At 39.8% G+C, this 20,880-nt stretch overlaps 4 protein-coding genes across 13 annotated transcripts; 2 read left to right on the top strand and 2 right to left on the bottom strand.

Moving 5' to 3' along the window:
- On the bottom strand, window positions 2,899–9,790 carry LOC109717095. Of its 5 annotated transcripts, none has more exons than XM_020242763.1 (8): window positions 9,456–9,789; window positions 9,106–9,372; window positions 8,974–9,021; window positions 8,808–8,869; window positions 7,645–7,981; window positions 4,678–4,960; window positions 3,548–3,625; window positions 2,899–3,400 (listed from the first exon to the last, which is right to left on the bottom strand). In XM_020242763.1, the coding sequence occupies exons 5-8, from the start codon at window positions 7,917–7,919 to the stop codon at window positions 3,350–3,352; spliced, it is 687 nt and encodes a 228-aa protein (XP_020098352.1). In that variant the 5' UTR covers window positions 7,920–7,981; window positions 8,808–8,869; window positions 8,974–9,021; window positions 9,106–9,372; window positions 9,456–9,789; the 3' UTR covers window positions 2,899–3,349. The 5 variants fall into 5 exon arrangements, with proteins under 5 accessions (XP_020098352.1, XP_020098355.1, XP_020098354.1 ...); XM_020242766.1 differs by having other exon boundaries at window positions 8,974–9,018; XM_020242765.1 differs by having other exon boundaries at window positions 9,106–9,361.
- Window positions 7,779–13,579, top strand: LOC109717096 (vesicle transport v-SNARE 11-like). 3 transcript variants are annotated; one of them, XM_020242771.1, is made up of 6 exons: window positions 7,779–7,901; window positions 10,720–10,855; window positions 10,976–11,034; window positions 11,126–11,314; window positions 12,410–12,580; window positions 13,193–13,579. In XM_020242771.1, exons 2-6 carry the CDS (start codon window positions 10,762–10,764, stop codon window positions 13,343–13,345), a joined length of 666 nt encoding a protein of 221 aa, XP_020098360.1. In that variant the 5' UTR covers window positions 7,779–7,901; window positions 10,720–10,761; the 3' UTR covers window positions 13,346–13,579. The 3 variants fall into 3 exon arrangements, with proteins under 3 accessions (XP_020098360.1, XP_020098358.1, XP_020098359.1); XM_020242769.1 differs by lacking the exon at window positions 7,779–7,901 and adding an exon at window positions 10,283–10,442; XM_020242770.1 differs by lacking the exon at window positions 7,779–7,901 and adding an exon at window positions 10,294–10,577.
- Window positions 14,842–16,560, bottom strand: LOC109717097 (40S ribosomal protein S30-like). Of its 2 annotated transcripts, none has more exons than XR_002218119.1 (4): window positions 16,474–16,560; window positions 16,185–16,322; window positions 15,519–15,965; window positions 14,842–15,379 (listed from the first exon to the last, which is right to left on the bottom strand). XR_002218119.1 is itself a non-coding variant. In XM_020242772.1 (4 exons), exons 1-3 carry the CDS (start codon window positions 16,475–16,477, stop codon window positions 15,913–15,915), a joined length of 195 nt encoding a protein of 64 aa, XP_020098361.1. In that variant the 5' UTR covers window positions 16,478–16,560; the 3' UTR covers window positions 14,842–15,379; window positions 15,878–15,912. The 2 variants fall into 2 exon arrangements, 1 of the variants encoding a protein (XP_020098361.1); XM_020242772.1 differs by having other exon boundaries at window positions 15,878–15,965.
- On the top strand, window positions 16,954–19,339 carry LOC109717828 (protein transport protein Sec61 subunit beta-like). 3 transcript variants are annotated; one of them, XM_020243755.1, is made up of 2 exons: window positions 16,954–17,056; window positions 18,816–19,339. In XM_020243755.1, exon 2 carries the CDS (start codon window positions 18,833–18,835, stop codon window positions 19,073–19,075), a length of 243 nt encoding a protein of 80 aa, XP_020099344.1. In that variant the 5' UTR covers window positions 16,954–17,056; window positions 18,816–18,832; the 3' UTR covers window positions 19,076–19,339. The 3 variants fall into 3 exon arrangements, with proteins under 3 accessions (XP_020099344.1, XP_020099346.1, XP_020099347.1); XM_020243757.1 differs by having other exon boundaries at window positions 17,007–17,143; XM_020243758.1 differs by lacking the exon at window positions 16,954–17,056 and adding an exon at window positions 17,192–18,306.

Here is a 20,880-nt window from a genome sequence, read left to right as displayed (position 1 = left end):
TAGCACGCTATATTTGTTTCATTCATTAAGCAAAATGAACTAAGCGTTACAGGATGGAAGCAGCTATGACCCTCTTAATCTTTATCACCTTGTCTCTTCATTCCTTTGTTGTTTTGAGGTTCTAACAACAGCAGTGGAGTTAAAAGTTTCCTTGTGAGCACCTGAGGAGATGAGGAGGGAAAAAATTAAAGACTAAAGAGGGCGACCATGCACCCACATGAATAGCACAGCATTAGCATTATTCAGCATCAGCTGGCGAACATGCGAAAGCGCAGCATGTGGTGTGTGCTGAAAGCCTGAATGCCTGAATATCTATCTGATGGACCCTCGCTTCGCTTTCCACATTTTCAAATCAAAATCGCTACCTGCCGGTCCTCGTTTGGATGCTATTCATTGCGCACCTTCCCCCTCTTTCTTTTTCTTTTTTTTTTCCTTAATTTCTTTTTTGTGAACGATATTTATATATATTTGGATCAGACATTCTCTCGCTCAAAATTAGCAACGAGTGAGAGCATCTCATATCTCTCTGTCTCTGTCTCTCTCTCTCTCTCTGGATCTACTATATTTGTGTCCTTTGCTTTTTTTGCTAATTACTACCTAAGTCTTATCACGTCTTTCTTTCAGTTAATAAAAAAATAAATAGATCGACTCAGATTCAATCTAACACGTGCATCCGAATGCTAAGACCATCTCGTATGCTATCATGTTTAATGTGAAAGAATTAAATTTTGAACTTAAAGTTTTAAATACCAATCACCAGATTTTTTATCATTTACGTGAGGACTAGTGGTCGGTTGGTTGAATTTTTGCACTATCAAATATAAAAAATATGCATTTAATTGGCTTGAACACGACTAGGATAGCGGCCAGGATGCCACATTATTTCCCTTTGGCGCATGCGGAAGGATCGAGTTCATATATATGCTGTGTGCTAGTGTCTATTCATTCCAATAATAATAATAATAATAATAATAATAATAATAGTAATAATAAAATGGCAAGACATTTCATGCTGAATCATAATTGACGGGATCTAATAGAAGAAAGAGGGCAGAATTAATACAGTATCTTCTTCTTCGTTAAATATTGATGAATGTAGAATGTATATATTATTATATACATATGAGAAAAGGAAAAGATCCACTTACTAATGCGGGAGCGGGACCCACAAATTAAGAAAGAAATCGCCAGACCGTTGTTACTTACGGGCAGCTGCCCCGTCCGACACAACACTACACCAGTACACAACACACTCTGCCCGAAGTTCTAATCTTAGCCCTTTCCTTTCCTTTCCTTTCCTTGATGTTCACTTCCTCTCTCCTCCTTCCCACTTCTTTTCCCTTCCCTTTCCCTTAACAGGCCCTTCAAATCCCTAACCCTAATTCCGAGCCCTACCAAAATTTCGCAACTGAGAGAGAGAGAGAGAAGGAGAGAGAGAGAGAATGGTTCGCGTAGAGTCTAGGGTTTTCTCCCTCCTCCTCGTGGCGGTTGGGATCGTCGCTTCCCTCGCCGGGTTCGCCGCCGCCGCCGGAGATGCCCCGGCGCCGAGCCCCACTTCCGGCGCGGTGGCTCTCTCGTCGCCGCTCGTCGGCGCTCTCCTCTGCCCCGCCGTGGCGCTCCTCTTCGGATCCCTCCGCCGTTGAAGGATCCGATCCAAATCTTCGGTTGCGATCTGTTCGATTCCGTAGCGTATGATGCTTGTTTAATCGCGCGATCTCTTTTTTTTCTTTTTTTTTTTTGAACTTTTTTTCTTTCGGCTTCTGTACTACTCCGTCGTACTGTGTGTACTGTGTACGTGTTCTCCACTTTATTATTTTCTCTCTGTCTCTCTTATTTTCCTCTGTTACCTTCTATTAGCGCCCTCATTGTTTGGATTTTCTCTCTATTAATTAACATGCTTTAGATCAAAAAGAAAAATCTTTTAATAAATTTCTGGGGTTTTTTGTGCACGTATGATTCAACTGAAAATATGGATGGATGTTTGCATGTATTTGTGGGTAGCGTATGATGCTTTTTCCTCTGTTACCATTTGCTTCTGTGCCTATTACCAGACGCGTATTTTAGATATACAAAAAAAATTTCATATACTCTATTTAGGATGATCTATTATTCACTTTACTATTTTTTTAATTTTAATTTTAATTTTTTTATTATAGAAATAATAATAAAAAAAATTACGAATACTAAATCGATATTATTTTAAATTATAAAATATTAAAATAAAAAGTGGTGATATGTGAAGTTTTTTAACCTCTCTTATGTGTGCTACTCGCGTCAGCTTTAAGCTGACGCTTACAGCTTGCAGCTACTGCGCCGAAAGTTTCACGTGCGTTGTCGGAATTGTGTTTCTTTTCGATTATCTTTTATATTTTTAAATTATTTTAGTTCTTTTTCTTTCACTGGGCCCTGATTTTGTTTCTGATGATACATGTTTGTTTTAGCGATTGTGGATCGGCTGAGTGCAACTGCGAAGTGGCCCATAAATAAAATGCCCAAAAAGAGACCATTTGTTACATCCGTGTAGTTCCAAAATAGGCATAAGTAAGCGGTTTGGACCAGCGTAGAGTTGCGAAGAAGCTATTGGCTTTAACATTGCTCGTCAACTAAAACTTCGACCCGTTGATCGTATCTTGCAATAATATGACCTCCCCATCACTCGGCGCCCATAGAGTTCACATGCGCGCCCTCGGAATTAGAAAATTGTACTAATAATTTCTGAACTAGTTTTGGATTTGATTTATTTCTATAAATTGGGTTTGATTACTTTTACAGCATAAGACAATGTGGAATCATTCCAGAAACAGAAAAGGGTTGTTGAGGTTATGATAAAAGAAAGAAGCAATGGTCCCTGCGTAATCCAATGTGGAGCTATTAAGGCGCGACAAAAACAACAAGAACTTGAAAAGAAAAGCCCAACTGCAATTGATGAACCCTTGTATTAAATTCCAAGTAAAGAGCCAAACCAGAGACACATAATACAAGAAAGAAGCAGCACATCTATTTGACAGGAAGTTGTTTTTTCGACCGTTAGCATAATTGATAGAAAAGGCCAACAGTTGATAGAAGAAGGTTGCGGATCGCCATGGATTCAAATATCTCTGCTAGCGCTCCAGCGAACCCCATCCAAGGAGCTGTTGGGTGCCACAATGGCTCTCAAATAGAGGGAAATATAATCTACTGTGCATTTGCTTGTTTAGCATTAAGATACTAAGGTTCTTCGTATGCTTGATTGGTTGTACAACTCTCATCCCTCCAAACCATATATACCATATGATGAAATGCCCCACATCCAGCTCAGCTGAGTGTTTAACTTCCTCATGCTTCTCTTCGCCTGCTATCCTCATCCCAACTAATCCGAGTCGCTTTCCATGTTTTGCATAGCTTTCAAACCCCTGGGCCGCTGCAAGACAAAAGACTATATTAGAAACTTAGAAAGCCAAATGGCTGAATCTTGTCATCGCTATCTTCCTCTTCCTCTTCCTCTCCCTCTTCCTCTTGCTCTAAACTTCTTTCAAGTCATCATTTTCGAAGTGAAATTTTCGCTAACCTTTTTAGATATCTTCTTTTCTCGGACTTCATATCTTTCTAGAGTAAGATCGCAAAGCCAAGCCCCCGGGCTCACCAGCTATGGAACAGAGAATCAAAGAATTAACATCAATAATTTCAATATGTTGACATCACAATGAAAGCACTTCTAAAGTTACTACGTTTTAGCTACCACTAACATGACGTTTAGTCAATGATGAAGAAACAATTCCTCAAACAATACATTAGCGAAGATTTAATATCGATCGGTTGGGAGATATTCAAGCATCAAAGTAAAATAAAAATTCGATTGCAAAAATTCATCCTATAAAACCGCAAAACTAGTTAAAAAGAAAAAGGATATCAAGCAACATTGACTGTCGCAACTCCACATATTTTTAGTTTTGTTCTGAGGACTAATGCTATGTCAATTCACGTTCCAAGCTTTGAAGATTGTTTTAATATGAGGAGCAGTGTCGGAGTGACAAATATATCACTCAGGACTAGTCCGTCGACAACATTTTAGAATCCCCTTCATTTCACAGAACAAACAATCATCCCTTGCCGAATCTCACAACTAAGCGGTTTTCAGGTCTTTCTCTGTTTGTTTCCGAACGAATTTTCTCCCACCAAGTTAAACTTTGACAGCCGGTAGTTTAGTTCTTTTTTCTTTTTGTTCATGGTCAGGGAACAAATTTTATAATTGGAAAAAAAGGGATCGAAAACCAAATATTTGCTTAAGTTCAAAAATAGAGGATAGAAACTTTTTNGGTTGGCCTCAAGTAAAACTCACTAGAAAAATGGTGGCTTCTACATCATAGTTAGTCCAAAATTCAGAAAGAGCTGTCTGCTCTGACTTTTATATATATATATATATATATATTATTATTATTCAAAAGGTTTTATGACGGGGCCCCACGGACGCGAACAAAACCAAACCAACCAAACATTTTCCGCAAATCATGACCCCTCGCTACCGCAAAGTCATACTTTGCGACCGAAAACTGCCCCTGCTAATAATAATTAACTAAGATTTCTCAAAATTAAACACTATGAAATTAATTCGAAAAAACTAAAATAATAAAACTAAAAATTATATTAAAAAAAGAAAAAAAAAATTATTATTGAGATTGATGGGAGGAGCACACGTACGTTGAGGGTCCTCTGGATGATCTTAGCTCGCTTCTTGGGCCGCTGAGGGAGCTTGGAACCCTTGAACGCCAAGAAGTCCTCCTCCTTCTCCTTGTTGGTGAGGGCGATGGCGAATTTGGGCCACACCGCCCCCTCGCTCCCCGACGACGAACCCTTCCTCTCCTCCGACCAAGCCCCCTTCGCCCGATCCGGCGACGCCGACGCTCCCCCAACTCTCGCTCCTCCGTTGCGCGGCTGCTGATGACCACCCGCCGCTCTCATCGTCGCCGTCGCTTCCGTATTCCTGAGATTGAGGAAAGCAAAAATTTAAAGAAAAAAAAAATGAATCCGAAATTTTGAATCAATGAGCACGAATAGAAGCTGCGGCAGGTTACTCACTAGGTGCGTGTACTACGCGCACTTTGCTTCTTATTTTTTAAAATATATATATATATATATATTTTTTTAAAAAAAAGAGTTGATTGGAGTGAAGGGTTTGATTAAGAGAAGGGTTTAAGGACCTAAAATTAATAAAATGCGCCTCTGACTTTGACACGATGGAACGAGAAACAAAGAGCATCCACACGCTGTGGGGCGTGATCACAGGATTCACAGCTCTGCTGCGAGGTAGGAGCGTGTGTCTGGTGATTGATCTCACACCCGTGAACGGCTGGATGAAAGAAAGGGAAATCCAACGCCGCTTATCTGCTGCACCTCCTCCAATCAAGGTCGAGTGGGGGTAGACCCCAAACGTGCGTAAACTATGGCTGGACCTGATTCACTACTTCGGCCATGGACGGAGAGTAGAATGAACAGCAGCCCACGGATGAGTTGGTGCACCAAGTGCATGAACAAACTTCCACCGCAACGTGCGCCACGACACAACCATTAGTGGGCTTTTCCTCTGCCAACAAAAGCAGGCCTCAGAGGGGGAGTTCGCTGCCTTTTGGCACCCCGGGTAAATGATGTCCATCACCAGTTCACGGCTTCACGCCATATAACTTATTGATTTACAGAACAAACAATATAGAATTATGCTACTATATTATCTATAATATCAAGCGATTGGTGCTATTAAATTTTCAGTTGTTGGATGAAAAAAATATGATCGAAATAATAATGGTCCCCTAAGGTTAAACGAGTGGTTGTTTAAATAGTATAATCTAACGAGTGAAAATAAACAAAAAGTAAATCTAGCGACATAAAACTTGATAATACCAAAAAATACTTTCGATAGTCTAATAGCCGAACTCTCTCTCTCTCTCTCTATATATATAGAGAGAGACTGAAGTTGATATGGAAATAAGAAGCCTTTCGTGCTTTCAAGTAGTTTTCAATGTTGGAACTTTCGAATTGATAATCGACTCCGTTAGACTTGATATAGAATATTTAAAATACCTAAAAAGTAAATTTTATAATTTTTCAATATCATTTGCTTAGTGATCGAAGGAGCTCAAAATTAATAATTTTAACGACCGTGGTGAGCTGTTTACAAGTTTAACAGTGTAAAAATATTTAAAACCCGTAAAATTCTAATAAAAAATTATTTATACTATATAAAACAAGATCAATATCTTTACTTTAAATTATAATGTCATATCATTATATTTTGTAAAATTTTTATTATTAGCCGTTGAAGCAAATGATTCCAAAAAATCATAAAATTTATTTTTTAGGTATTTCAAATACTCTAAATCAAGTTTAACGAAACCGAACGTCGGTTCGAAAGTCCTAAAGTTGAAAACAATTTAGATGTACCGAAGTTTTTTTTTTTTTTTTGAATGAGAAAATACAGTCGGCAGTTACATCCTCTTACATTTGCTTTTCTTCTTCCATCAAATCAAATCAACACATGGTTCATCAGACGGCAAAAATTATATGGGCATCCTCCCCAAACTAAACTTTAGTTTGGGGAGGGGATGCGGATGGGCGCATAGCGCACCCATCCTCACCCTCCTCTCCCCTCCACCAACTTCTTTCTCTCACTCTCTAAAAAACGGAGCTCACAAATTTTTATTTTCTTTTGGGTTACCGAGAGTCACGATGGGATCGTCCCCAAACAACTTGTTTGGGGTTGTTTGGAGACGATGCCCAAATAAATTTTTACCCTTCATCAGATTCAGTCTCGAATCAAAGGAGTGAGCCAGCCGTGCCTCGCACTCTAACATAGGCATTGTCCGTGACCAATTTTATCAGAATTGAGAAGTAATATAAAACCAAAAAAAGAAAAAAGGGGGAAAAAAAAAAGAAAAGGATAAGAACGTAATTAGCACACATGTAGGAACTAGCCTATGCTGCGTGGCCACCTCAACCTCCTCTCATCCAACTCGACTCAAGGCGATACACATTTCGCTCCGCAAATTGAACCCCGTGAAGGACAAAAATAATAAAAAAATAGCTGGGGATCCGTGAAAAAAGAAGCACGAATCTCAAAGCCATTCTGTAAATAGGACAACTACGGGGTCAAAAAAAACAAATCAACGTCTACCATCAAACCAGCGATCACATACCAATAGGGGAGAAAAGGGTAAGTGTTTTCTTTATAAATGTTAAGAAAATGGTGTCGGGGCTTTTAAATTGGTACTGCTACAATATTACTATTTAATTTAATTTTATTAAATTAAGAAATTTATACCAGTTAATTATTAATAATTTAACTCAATTGAAATATTTAAGAAGTAAAATTATCAAAAAAGAGTGTTCTTAAAATTAACAATAAAAAAATTAAGAGGTCATTTTAGAATGGCCTATTGCCGAGCGGATCCCATAAATTCTTACCATTTTCTCACAGCACAGAAATATAACAACATAAAAAACAAAAAAAAATCTAGAGAGCACTATTCTTCGCGATGCGACGTTGTTATCTCGGATCGAAACCTACCCCTCTTCTTAGTTGGTCGTAACACACACACACACACACACACACACACACACAAAAGACGAGATTAAATATTTGAAGAGAGAGAAAGAGAGAGAGAGAGTTGGTACCTGAGGTTTCGAGGGTGGCACGGGGAGGGGGAGGAGGTGTGGCGGAGGAGGAGATTGGAGTTATCGGGGCGGGGGAGGCGGTGATCGGCCCTGATCTTGTCGGCGGCGTCCTTGCGCAGAGTCTTGACGCACCTCGATCGCTTCCGATTCCCCCACTGCAGCGGCAGATCCGGCTCCGTTAAACTTGACGGATCCTCGCTGACGCCGTTAGCATTTATGAACCCCGCCACGCCCACTCTCGTCGATCCTCGCGTGTGGTAGTGATTCTTCTCCATCCGAGGGCCCTTTTATTACCTTCCCTCTCTCCTTGCTTGCTTGCTACTGTGTACCACCGAATCTGACACGTGCCAACCATAACGGCGTAACTTCCGGTTAGTGTTTACTAAACATTAATGGCGTTTAGGAAATGGAAATTAATAAAGGAGGAAAAGGAGAGCTCCATGGCGTCTCTCTCACTCTCTCTCATTCAGAGAGAAGAAGGGATATAGAAAAGGAAAAGCGCTTCTAAAGCAGAGGAACGATGATAAATATCTGAAAAAAAAAAAATGGAGGAGAGGAAGATCAGAGAAGAAAACAAAGAGAAAGAGGGAGAAGACGATTCGATTAACTCTCCATCTCCCTCTCACACACGCAAAATCAGAGATCAAGACGAAGAAGGCGATGCCCTCTCTCTCTCTCTCTCTCTCTCTCTCTCTCACACACACACACACACACGGGGAACGAAACTGAAAGAAAGAACACGAAGGCGATTCTCTCGCTCCCTCACACACACGGAAGGAAACTGAGAGAAAGAGGACGAAGATCTCTTTCTCTCTCTCTCTCGCGGAGGAGGAAGAAGCAAACGAGAAAAAGCAACAGAGAAAGAGGACGAGCACCATTAACACACTCTCTCATCAAATGGGACATGGGGCACGAATAGGGGATTGTTGATCAGGGAAAGAAATAATTTACATGGATCGCAAAGAATGAGATGGTAGAATTATGAACTCTAGAGATGAGAAATCAGAAGACGGGAGGGAAAATAGGCGTAGGAGACAGCGAAAAGAGGGAAACGATGAAATAATTGGGAATCAAAGAGGAAAAAGAGAAGAGCCCAATTGCAGTCACGGATACTAGGTGATTGCACGAAGAAGAAGAAGAAGAAGAAGAAGATAATTAGTTACCTTGATTTGCCTTTTGATGGTACCACAGAGGCGTCAAGGACTCGGAAAATCTCTTCAAATACCTGAATATAGAACAACAGGAGATAAAATTAGGGGGAGGGGAGGAGAATCAGACAGATCGGAGTGTAGGCATGTCGAAGTTGTAACATCACTAATCTCTAATCACCTTAGATTTTGAACTTTGTGACGATCATCGCCTCCCCTCCTCGCCCTTCTATATTACACGAAGAACAAATCGGTAAACGGCCATAATAAATCCCTCTAAACGACAAAAAAATAAGAAGATCGTCGAACCCACCTTCGAATTCTCGCTCCAATATAATTTGCTTACAAAGAGGATTTCATCAGACTTCAACGAAACGAAGCAGAAATTGAGGATCTGAGCTCCAAATGCAGCTGAAACAATAGGGCTCTTAATCGATCGCTCATCTACGAGCACGCTACGGCCTCTCATCAATTGATGAAGAGTAGGAAATGAAACCGCCGATTCGGACGTCGATCTCTTAGTATCTCGTTAAAATAGTTTTCCACGAAGATTAGATCCTTCCACTTCCCTGAAAACCACCTTTAAATACGCAAATCGCAAAAAAGTTTAAAAATAAGCAAGTATAATCCACAAATTTCCCACAACAATGGCAGAGAACAAACCTTCAAACTCGAATTTCACTTTTCCTCAAAACGTTTGTAATCCTTCGATTCCACCATACAGAGATGAGGAAGAAGAAGAAGAAGAAGAAGAAGAAGAAGAAGAAGAAATGAGAAGAATCTCTCAGTAATTGGGCTTCGAGAGCTCGGATTCTTGTAGTAACTTGTCTCCGAAATCGATCTCCGTTCTCAGGGCGTAGAAAAAAGGAAGAGAATGAGGGAAAAACTACGAGCTCTTTTGATCGGATGAAATGCTCTAAGGCTTCTTCTTCTCCTCCGTCTCTGCAAAAGCCCAAAAGGCTTTATATAACACACCCCCGTTTCCTTCCCCTCCCCTCCCCTGCTCCCATTCCATCCCCTTAAAACCAGATCGAACCGTTCTCCCCCCTTCATCAACTTATCGACGGTCCTCTTTTCCTGCGATTACCGTCACGGCGCTCCGTTTGATCTCCGTCTTATGCCGTGACGTTAGGCTTAACGGCGTTAATATCTTAAATAACTATTTTTCTCATTTTACTGGCGTAATTTTTTTTTTTTTCCCCTTTAACTAGCAATCACTGGACACTGGAGCAACGTCCACCGCCTGTTCATCATCGGACGGTGTTGATTCCTGAACGAGCACTTCAGCCGTGATGCATAGGACGCTTCTAGGGTTCGAACCTCGAAGCAGAAGTTCCGGTTTAATTAAAGCGGGAACTGTGCATTATTATTATTATTATCATTATTAGTACTAATATATTAATAATTAACGTCTCAATAGATGCCAAATTGGATCCTCATCACATATGGGCCCATGGCCCACCAGGCTCGACTTTTCGCGCGGTTGGAACTCGGAAGCCCACGCGGTAACCACAACAATTCGACTCGGTAGAAACTCGGATACCGTTTCGCACCATCTCTCCCCCCCCTTTTTCTTTTTATTTTTCCTTCGTCGACATTCTTCGTCGGGAGCCAAATCCCCTCTTTCCCCCAATAGTTGGAGCAATAATCGTGAGAATCTACTTCTTTTGTAGTAATTTCAATTTTGATTGATTACATCTGCGAATTTTTCTTCTATCTTCTGTTTTAATTTGATCTGTTGTGGATCGAATTGAACTGGTTTCGGTAATTTGGGAGTTGCCCTAGGTGAGATTCCTAATTTCGATTGCTTCTATTCATCTATCTCTAGCTGCAAGCTTGATGCTTGCAAAGTTATAATTAGGGCTTAGATCTGTCAAGGCACTCGACTTCCCATCTTAATTTGTCTTTTGATGGTGATTTTCTCCAGAATTTGGACTTTAATTGGGAATAATCGGTATAGATATACGAGATGAGTGAAGTTTTTGAAGGGTACGAGCGACAGTACTGTGAGATCTCCGCTTCTCTCTCGCGGAAATGCTCATCGGCGGCTGTTCTAGATGGAGGTAATTTTTGATCGTCTTATGTTCCAAATAATTCCTCATGAGCGCTTGCTTTTAAAAAGTTTTTATAACAATTTGTAGCAAACTTACACAGCATTAACCGCATTTTTGTGGGTTTTATAGAACAAAAGAAGCAGAAAGTTTCAGAAATCAAATCCGGATTGGAAGAGGCGGAAGCTCTGGTATGATTTTTCTTTCAAGAATAGTCTGATCTAGTTTAAAATAATGCAAACAAGAATGGTCTATCAACCGCGTGCGATGTAATCGATTCAGATACGAAAGATGGATTTAGAGGCTAGAAGTTTGCAGCCGAGTGTGAAGGCCGGATTGCTGGTTAAGCTGAGGGAGTATAAGTCAGATCTGAACAACTTGAAGAGTGAGCTTAAAAGGATTACCACCACTAACGCTAACCAGGCGACGAGAGAGGAGCTGTTGGAGTCTGGGATGGCCGATACTTTGGCGGTATGTTCTTCTCTTTTGATACAACTTGAAGCAAATTCAGTAAGCATTTAATTTTATTTCAAACTAAAGCTGAGTTATCTTTGTCAGGAAAAGAGAGATCGGTTGTTGGCTAGTATATAGATGCTTGGTGCTTTTCTGATTAATTATTTCCCTCCTTCTGTGGATAACTCGTAACTGGAAATGGTCTAACCCCATCTTATATTTTATACAGTGTCGCTCAGCTTTTCGAGACATCTCTCTACATAAAACTGCAGTGGGTGCTTAGGACGAATCATTATGCAGAAAAAGCATTGCATGTCACTTTTCGAAAGAAGAATCATAGTGCTTGCTTTTTCTGATGTTTCACTTCTCAATTAAACACTATTATCACCTTGTCGAAGCATATGCCTGTAAAGAAATTATAAATATTACTAAGTAAATTCAGTCCACGATTTGGAACCCATATTGATAAGTCATAGATGGAGATATTATCATTTTTGGAGTCCAAGAAAGTCTTTGTCTTCTCCTATGTGAGTCTTGTAGAGAATGTGAATAGATGGTACTTTCACGTCTTGTTCCACATGTTCATTTTTGGCTTGATCTTGTCTATTGTTGTGAACTGAAAAATAATGTTATTCCTTCGTACTCAGCCTTTCTCATCTGTTAAATCTTATAACTATGGTTGGTACTATTTTCACAATTAAACTAAGCATATGTAATTTTTTTTATACCTATATCATTATGCTTCTTTAGTTTGGTGCCGTCCTCCTTTGTCAAGAGAGGGACCTTTTGACTACGGCTCATGCCAAGAAAATCAGGGGGGATATATCTCGTGCATGTTAATTTTAGTTTTTACTATTTGGTATTATTGCAGATTAAAATATTGTATACTGAAATAGGTGGCAGTTCTCCATGTACTGCGCATCGGTTTTCCCATTCTTGTTGATAATTGTACTCATTTTTCAACAGGATAAGTACTGTACGATGATCCTTAACAAATGATGTCTAACCATCCTCTAGTGTTTTACAGTGTTTTATGACTGTTTTTTAGTGTAACAGGAATCTTACTTTCTCCCGTATTGTATTATCTTATGCTGTATTATTTTCATGGTGCAGGTGTCCTCTGATCAGAGAGGAAGATTGTTGATATCAACAGAAAGGCTGAATCAGTCGACTGACAGAATTAAGGAGAGTCGAAGAACTATGTTGGAGACGGAGGAACTTGGCGTGTCGATTCTGCAGGACCTGCATCAACAACGGCAGTCTCTCTTGCATGCCCACAATACAGTATGTTTCATGCCTTTGTTTGCATTTTTACACTTCTTTTCGAGTATAGTATGTGATCTATTAATAACTTAAATGTCTCCCCCCCCCCCCCTGTATTTGTCTTTGTGATTCTTAGCTATATTTTGTCACACATTTGAAACTAGACAAGGCCGGATATACAGACTGGACAGAACAGATGAACTAACTGGTTTATGTTTAGGCTTGTGCTTCTTTAGTAATGTATTCTGTCACTTCAAATTCAATCTTAAGAAGATTAGAAATCCTGTAGATATGTGGCTATAGGATCATGAATCACAATTGTTGATAGAGAGATATAGAGTTTGATTAGTCGGTTAGCCAAATTACAGGACAAAGTCTGTTAAGTTTACTTGTACTCAGTATCCGTGAGTTGGTCTCTCAGTTTTCCCTCCCTTATCTGATCACTGAGAATAATCAACTGATTACTATTTGTCAAATTTAACGATATGCCATTCTGAATGGCATGCATTTCCAATAATAATATCCTAACTGACATCTATTGTGGTGAGGAAAGACTAGTGTGCCCCCCTTTCTCTCTCTCTGCATGGTACTGTAATAACCATGGGGCGCGTGTGAACTGTTCCTGTTTTGCAGCTTCATGGGGTGGATGATAACATTGGCAAGAGCAAGAAGATCCTATCAGCCATGTCAAAAAGAATGGACAGGAATAAATGGATCATCGGGGGCATTATTGCTGCCCTGGCGCTGGCCATCCTCCTCATCCTATACTTTAAGCTTGCTCATTAAATATTGTTCCAGAGGTGCCTCTAGTATGTTCCTTAATTCCGTGTGTTTAAAGTCCAGTGACTGCTGTACATTTTGTTTTTTCTTTTTCAATGTTCCCTCTTTTATTGCTTGTACGTATATGTAGAACTGCTGTTTGTCTTCTGACCCATTGCGTGCGTTGAACTGTAAATTTCATTGGTGTGCTGTTGAAGTGATTTCCAGGCATGATTAAGGGAGTTACTTTTAGATCTATCATCTCATTATGTATTAAGAAGCATGCTGAGTGAAGAATGTATAGTTCCTTTTTGGTCGCACATAAAGCTATAAATCCTCCTTTACTAGCTCAGCAGCTTATGGGTGCCTTGGGACATAATATTATGCCCGGTCATTAGGAGAGGTCGACAATGCCCTTTTCAGCCGTTGGTCTGATATTCTAGGATTCCCTGGCGACAAGGCACGGAGAAGTAAATGCAATCCTACATTTAAAAGTTTGGTAGAACTCTTACGTACGATAAACCTCCCTCTCAACCAATAGAAAATTAGAAATAGCACGTGCCTTTCCGTACTTACGTAATTAATGAGGCCAATCTAGTATAGCTCTCGAGTCTCGAGTGAAATATATTGAAAAAAAAATTGATTTTGAGTTAATTCCCTTTGAATCCCTATCCCCATCCATGGAATAGGACTTCTCCAACCTCACTCGTCTCCCTAGAATATAGAACTAATTGCAACAACCGAAACATTCATTCCGATCTAGAAGAAAAAAAGTGTAGTTACAAAACAATAGAGCACTTTTTACGGTGAGGGATGAAGGCAGAACGGAAACTCCCTATTACCAGAGCCAAACACAGAAAAAACTTCAGAAAAGTTACTAAGAGATTTTCTTTTCCTTTTGAGAAAGAAAAGTAGAAAAGAGTTAACAAACCATCTTCCCGGTGTAAGCATTTCAACATGCAGTTTCTCCGTAACAGAGGAGAGCAAACAAAAGAAAAAAAAGAAAAAAGAAAAAAGAAAAAAGAAAACATGGCATCAAAGTTTGACAACCATATCTCAGCTCATTACAATTCACGACTTAAGAAATGTTGCATGAAAATTTACCACCAGTTATGTCTTGAAGTGTGACATCAAATATCACAATTCAAAAGCTACACTTGACCATCACTTCAGAAAAAATGAAGGGCCCCTAATGAATATTGATAGGAAAAAAGGTACCACATCAGGGTTTTCTACCGAAAGAAGCAAGAACATGAAAATGGGTGGTGGGCTGGTGGCACAAACACGCTTATTAAAGCCATGTTTGCTAGTTGTTGATTCTAGTCTCGGGTTAGAGACATGAAATCTCTGGAAGCAAACTCAATCCTCAAGCAGTCAAGCACCGATAGACGACTTATTTAGGGAGAAAATGGTCTAATCTCAGAGAAATTGCCTCTAATGGTGGAAAGATTAAGCAACAGGGAAAAGACAATGAAAAAAGCAGATGAGCTGACACATCTCATGCTCAGCTAGTACCAAGGAAATTAAAGGACATCACAAAAAAGAGCATGTATATAAATAATTGGACTCCACTTCAACCTGTAGTTTGCTACAACCACTCTACATAGTCAGTCATTCATCCTCTATTTCTCAAGAAGACAAAAGGAACATATTGTTTCTGGCTTCTACCTGTAATTTTCATTCAAACACTAGTTAAGAAGAAGAATTTTGCAGCACCTTTTAAATCAATGAAATTGTGTACGTAGTCACTTTGGTTTCAATAACCAAAACTTTGAAGAGTGTGAGTGAATGGCCCTATCTCAAAATATTATCTTCAACTAAGCTTTGGTTTACTCCCCAAGTCCCTATACACCAAAAACCTCCACTACAATTGCTATATGTCCTACCAAAAACCTTCTTAGTTCATATTCTCCACCTTGTAAATCCCTCCCAGTTAATCCCTTCCACTCTGTATTGGATACTCGACCACATACCTATTCCGCCAAAAAACCCATTTACACATGAAAACTTGTGTCCTTCAAAAAGGGGAGCACTGAGATGATCAACCAACCCTCGCCCAAGCTGCCAGAAAGAGCCAAAAAAGCCATCAAAAATCAACAGCTCTTACTATTATAAACTAACATTAAGCACAATTATGTAATACATCTCTTGCCACACAAAGCATCCAACTAAAAACTTTTGGATGGCTTGCCATCCTCACCAGTCGTAATAAATATTCGAAAGAACAAGAGCATCATTCTTCGGTCTTCACTTACTAGTGAAAATAAACAAATATCATGGTCACATAAAAAAAAAACATCAAGCATAAAGGAACACCAAAACAAGCCAACTTTTGAGGGAAATCAGTAAACTACTAAGGTATATTATCCACGGAAGAATCCAACTATGTTAATATCTGAAAGAAGGGATCAATGTACTATCATCCCAGCAAAACTGTAGTCCCGTAAAGCAGTCTCATAACGCTGGTCAACTCAACTATAACAAACTATAGTAACGCTAAAAACAAAACCCTAGAAAATAAAAGGGCGGAACGAGTTTAGAATAGTTAGCAGCTACTACCAGCTGTGTATCGATCTCCATCTTTACTTCTTCGACTATTTAGACTTCTCGCCCGAGTTAGGCCCTCTCTTCCTCCCAAATCCAACAACTGAAGAACAAAATTTACATACATAACACATCATAAGAACTATATTTACCTATCAAATCACTAAAATTCTTTCACACCAAATAAAATCAAAAGACTCGAAAAAAAAGAAACACATGCATTGAGTAAACGTAATGTAACACAAGCATATCGATGGCCAAATCGGTTATGATACACTCGAAATTCATATAAAATTTACAATGGGAAGAAGAATTAAGATACCGGCGGTGACGAATCGGCGGTTGTATTGCATGCGCTTGCGGGCGCGGCCGTACGGCTTCCCTCTCAAGTTCGTCTTCTCCATCTTCGGCGTTTGGCCCTTCACCTTCCCCGCACGCGCAAGAGATCCGTGCACCTTTCCTGCGAGGCACACGTATAATGAATGATACTGATTAGGTAGAGAGATTTAACTTAACAACCACATTCACAAAACCGTAGTATGGTATCACACGAGAAAACCCTAGATAGAAGAGGAATAAGACGAAGAGGACGGAGGAGACGCGCTTCTTACCCATGGTTGATTTGGTCGCTAGGGTTTTGTTGCAGCGAGAGCGCGAGGAGGGAGGAAGAGGGAAGAAGACGACGAAAAGTTCGAGGCTTCTTCTACTACTCTAGGGTCTTGCGTGCCAATACGAGGACTTATATAGTGGGCCGAAACCTTTTCGCAAAAGGGTGCCCCCACCGGAAGTTTTTCCGCTGAACCATGTCCACATATGCCTCCTTGCACAGGTAATCTATCGACCGTCTACTCCACTTTACATGTAAATATCTACCGTCCAATATTAGTACGGATACACATGGTGTAGGGAATAATTTCTCCGGTATCTGGCTTTCCCGCCCTAGTCCAATTTTCTACAAATGCCCAAGTAAGGGGGCCCAGCCCATTATACTCCGCTTAGCTGGACCAACTGAAGCCCAGTTAGCAAACTACAGCGAGGCCCAGAAAATTTTGGGCCGGCCCATGGATAAGTAAACCCGTACTGAACATTGTGAGTGGATCCAAGGGTGCGTCCGTTTTCGTCTTCTTCCTTATTTGTACCAAAAGCAAATCGAGAGGAGGAGCTAGGGCAACGCTTCTTCTTCTTGTTATTCTGGTACGCTTTCTCCTTCCCCCTCCGGATCTCCTCCTCAAGCTCGTGAGAATTAGGGTCTCGTAGCAACTATCGTTGGTAGTAGATCTGGTGTGTCTCGGTAGATCGGCGCTGGATCTGTTGATACATCGTTTTTTTTGGGTATTTTTGATTTGATTGTTTCGTTGATTCTTTTTGGATCAGTTGTTGTAGGATTTTATGTTTTTTGAACTCGATCGAAAGATCGTGGCATTTTGATGCGATATGTCGATTATATTGCCGAGGAATATTTTAAAATTGGTTGAGTAGAGAGATTTATCCTGATTTTTTCAAGTAATTGTTCCTTTCATTTTTTGCAGTTGCTTATTCCTTTGCCTCCGATCCTATGCTTGGATCGTGTTGTTCAGATCATTAGAATTATGTTTTTCCTTTAATCCGTTCTTTTTTGACCTGCAAATGGATTTGCATGTTGCTGGATTTTCAGAAAATCATACTTTTCAAAACTTGGCATTTTGGCTTTAGATCTCTTAGGGTTTTAGAGCCTTCATGCTAGAATCTTATATGTTTCCTTATGTATTGTACAAAATCGTGGGTTGAAGATAATATACGTATAAAGAGTCGGAGAGAGAAGATGGTATTTTCTGCTAAATTTTCTGATTCCTGTTTATTCTTTGTACTTTTTCAATTTTCTCTTTGTGTCGTAATTTAGACCGTCAATTTCAATTTATGGTTCGTCAAAACAATGTTAGCATAATTCTACTTGGTAGCTGTCCTTCTTAGTTTGTGAGGCAGGTCAGTTGGTTTCTCACAATCCATGAACTATTTGTTTCCCCTAAAATCATGCATCATCATCTGGCTATATAAGCAGGGGATTGATCTTTTTTGCCTACCGGCTTGGGTTATGTATCTTCATTCTAATCTGAGCTCCACTGCATTGAGACTTTGTTCAATTCCTTCAATATAAAACTTCACCAATTTCTATGGGACCAAACCTTGCAATAACGTGCCAAAAGTCACATTTTTAGGCCTCTTGTGTAAAGGTCACCAGTAATGCAGCTGCCGTGAGTGTTATGTTTCTTACAGTTCGAATGACACCGGTTACCGCCAACATAATTCTGAAAATGCAGAGAAGACCGTCTATTGCTATTGCTGGGTTAAAAGTTTTGCGTATACTGTAATACTTCATGCTACTTTGTTAGGCAGGTTAGAGGATGACAAATTTGGACATCCAAGCAGGCCAATTGCCTGTTTCGAGGCTTGAATAAGTTCTTCTGGTTAGAATACTTTTGTCTTGAAAAATCATGATTATTATTATGTTGTAATTACCTTAGCGAACTTGCAACGAAAAGTTTATTTTTACCTACTTCGAAATTTTAATACTTACGACTTCTTCAAATGGTTAAACCTGCCTACAAGATGACGTATGTTGCATTCCCCGGAAAATATTTGGAGGCCATATACTTATAGGGTTTTAGACAGGTTTTTCATACTCCCCATCAACTAATTACTGCATTTCCTTTGTGTAAACAGAAGACGTGCTGAACAACATATTCATGCATCTAAACAGGCACATAAGTTTGTCCAATTTATGACCCCAAGAATATTGTTTTTTGTTATTTTTTGTAAGCATTAACTGTCCCGGGGCGGGGTAATATATATTCTACACTGAATAGTAATACATTGTTATTGGTTTTATGCATCTTTGGCCACTTATATAACTCCCAACAGTGCATCATGTCCGTGTGTGTATTGCTTGTTGTTTATGTCTCATCCTATTTTTCAGGCACAGAGTCGATCAAGATGGTGGCAAATGGGGAAGCACCACCTAGGGGAAGCGCTGCGGCTGCCGCAGGTCTGCGGAGGCGGAGGGCGACAGGTGGCGGTGGGGGAGCAGGGGGTGCCAGCACGATGCTCCAGTTCTACACGGATGAGACCGCAGGGCGCAAGATATCCCCCAACACTGTCCTCATCATGAGCATTGGGTTCATCGCTGTTGTCGCCGTCCTCCATGTCTTTGGTAAGCTCTACAGAGGCCCCCAGTAGTTCGGTGTGAGTCAGATCTGAATTTGCTCTAGCCTTTTCCCCTCCCTTTCTTTCTTTTACTATAACAAGCATTGGCAATTTAGTTGGAAAATTCTATAGAATAATTATTAGTGAGACATGGATGAGTGAATCAGTGAACTTTGTTCCTACAGGATTGGAAAATGGATTTGTTCTTGTCCTGTTAAATGTCTGTTTAACATTCAGTTTGAGCCTGTTACTGATTTAACTAACCTGGTTAAGTGCTGCTATTCTATATTGTGTTCATTTGTGATGTTGGAGGAGAATGTTTTGGGGATTATTAATCTTGTTTGGGCAAGTAATCCATCTCCCCGAGGTGTTATTATGAATCTCAACCGATTGATTAGGTTGTAGTTGAGCTGAATTGTAATTAGGGGGGTGGGTCACGTTCCAGGCCTCCCATTCATAATATGTGTGCTTAAGTGAAAAGGCATCGGTCATGATCTGGGCCTCTTATTCGTAATTTAGCCTCGTATCTTGTATGCCCAAGTAAAAGTTGCAAATTCACTGTGTCTTCCACTTAGAAATCACCAACGTTAAAATGGATAACAAGATTCGCAACGCTCCACATGGGCCGAGAGAGAGAGAGAGAGAGAGAGAGAGAGATTGATAAGTCGTTGTTACTCTCTTTCGGTAACTTTTGGTGCGCGCAGGCAAAGCCTAATGATGAGACACAATCAAACTTGTCCGACCCACCAAAAGTGCTTTTGATATGCCCACAATTTATTTCATTAATAAAATAAATAAATAAATAAATAAATTTTCTATTACACGCCCATGCGCAGTATGAAAAAAGCGATGAACAACGTACAACTGAATGCAGGGAAGAAAAGTTTTCTTTGTTCAACTATATATTCTTCTCTCTCAAAAAAAAAAAGATAAGATAATTCATATTCATTATATTCGTCCAGTTCAGAGCAAAAAAAAATTACAAAAAAGGGAAAAGGAGGAGAAAGAAAAATAGCGAAATGAGAACAAAAAGGTGTTGGATATGAAGAGTCGTAATGTTTGAATGAGGCCATGCGAGAAATCCCGGCTTGATCAAACCATTTCAACGGCCAGAACCACCTCTGTATTCATGAAAGCATCAAACATACCTTTTTGAAATGTCAAAAAGAGGTTTTGAAATGTCAAAAAGAGGGAGGAGAAAAAAAAAAAAAAAAAAAAAAAAAAAAAAAGGGAGGAGGAAAAGACGGGGTACGCGCATGACGTACAAAAGGGAGCTAATGCAAAAGCCCCTTTCCCCCTTTGCCAACATACCCCACTGCATCATCAAAAACGCCCCCAGTTCGTTACGTCCATCATCTATCCCTCAACCCAAATTTTGATCTTACTCTCTCTCTTTCTCTCTCTCCCATTTTTGGAATCATCTCCATGCCCTTTCTAGTCCAGAAAAAAGAAAAGAAAATGAAAATCCCCTTCCTTGGGTGATGTAACAAGTCTAGTTTGTTACAAGGGCAAGTTGAGTTGGAAATTAAGTGACTTCTTTTGGCACTCGTAAGTCATAGATTAACTCTATATATAGAATATATACATAATAGTTCAATCAAATAATACCGTTCGGTACAGTAGCCCGCTAACTAAATTAACTTCAATCATCTTTTCTATGTTTGTAACGACTAATATAATACTTTCAATTTATTTAACCTTATCGATCTGATATGATAATTAATGATTAGTCTAATATATTACGCATCCTATACGCGCGAGACAGAGAGAGAGCAGAGATAGAGAGAGCAGAGAGAGATGTATAATAGCAATAGCATGGGCTTTTTTTCTTTTTTCTT

This window comes from Ananas comosus, linkage group 11, assembly GCF_001540865.1.
Source record: "Ananas comosus cultivar F153 linkage group 11, ASM154086v1, whole genome shotgun sequence".
NCBI lineage: Eukaryota > Viridiplantae > Streptophyta > Magnoliopsida > Poales > Bromeliaceae > Ananas > Ananas comosus.
Note: the sequence above shows the minus strand (reverse complement) of the source record. Positions and strands in the feature narration are given on the sequence as shown.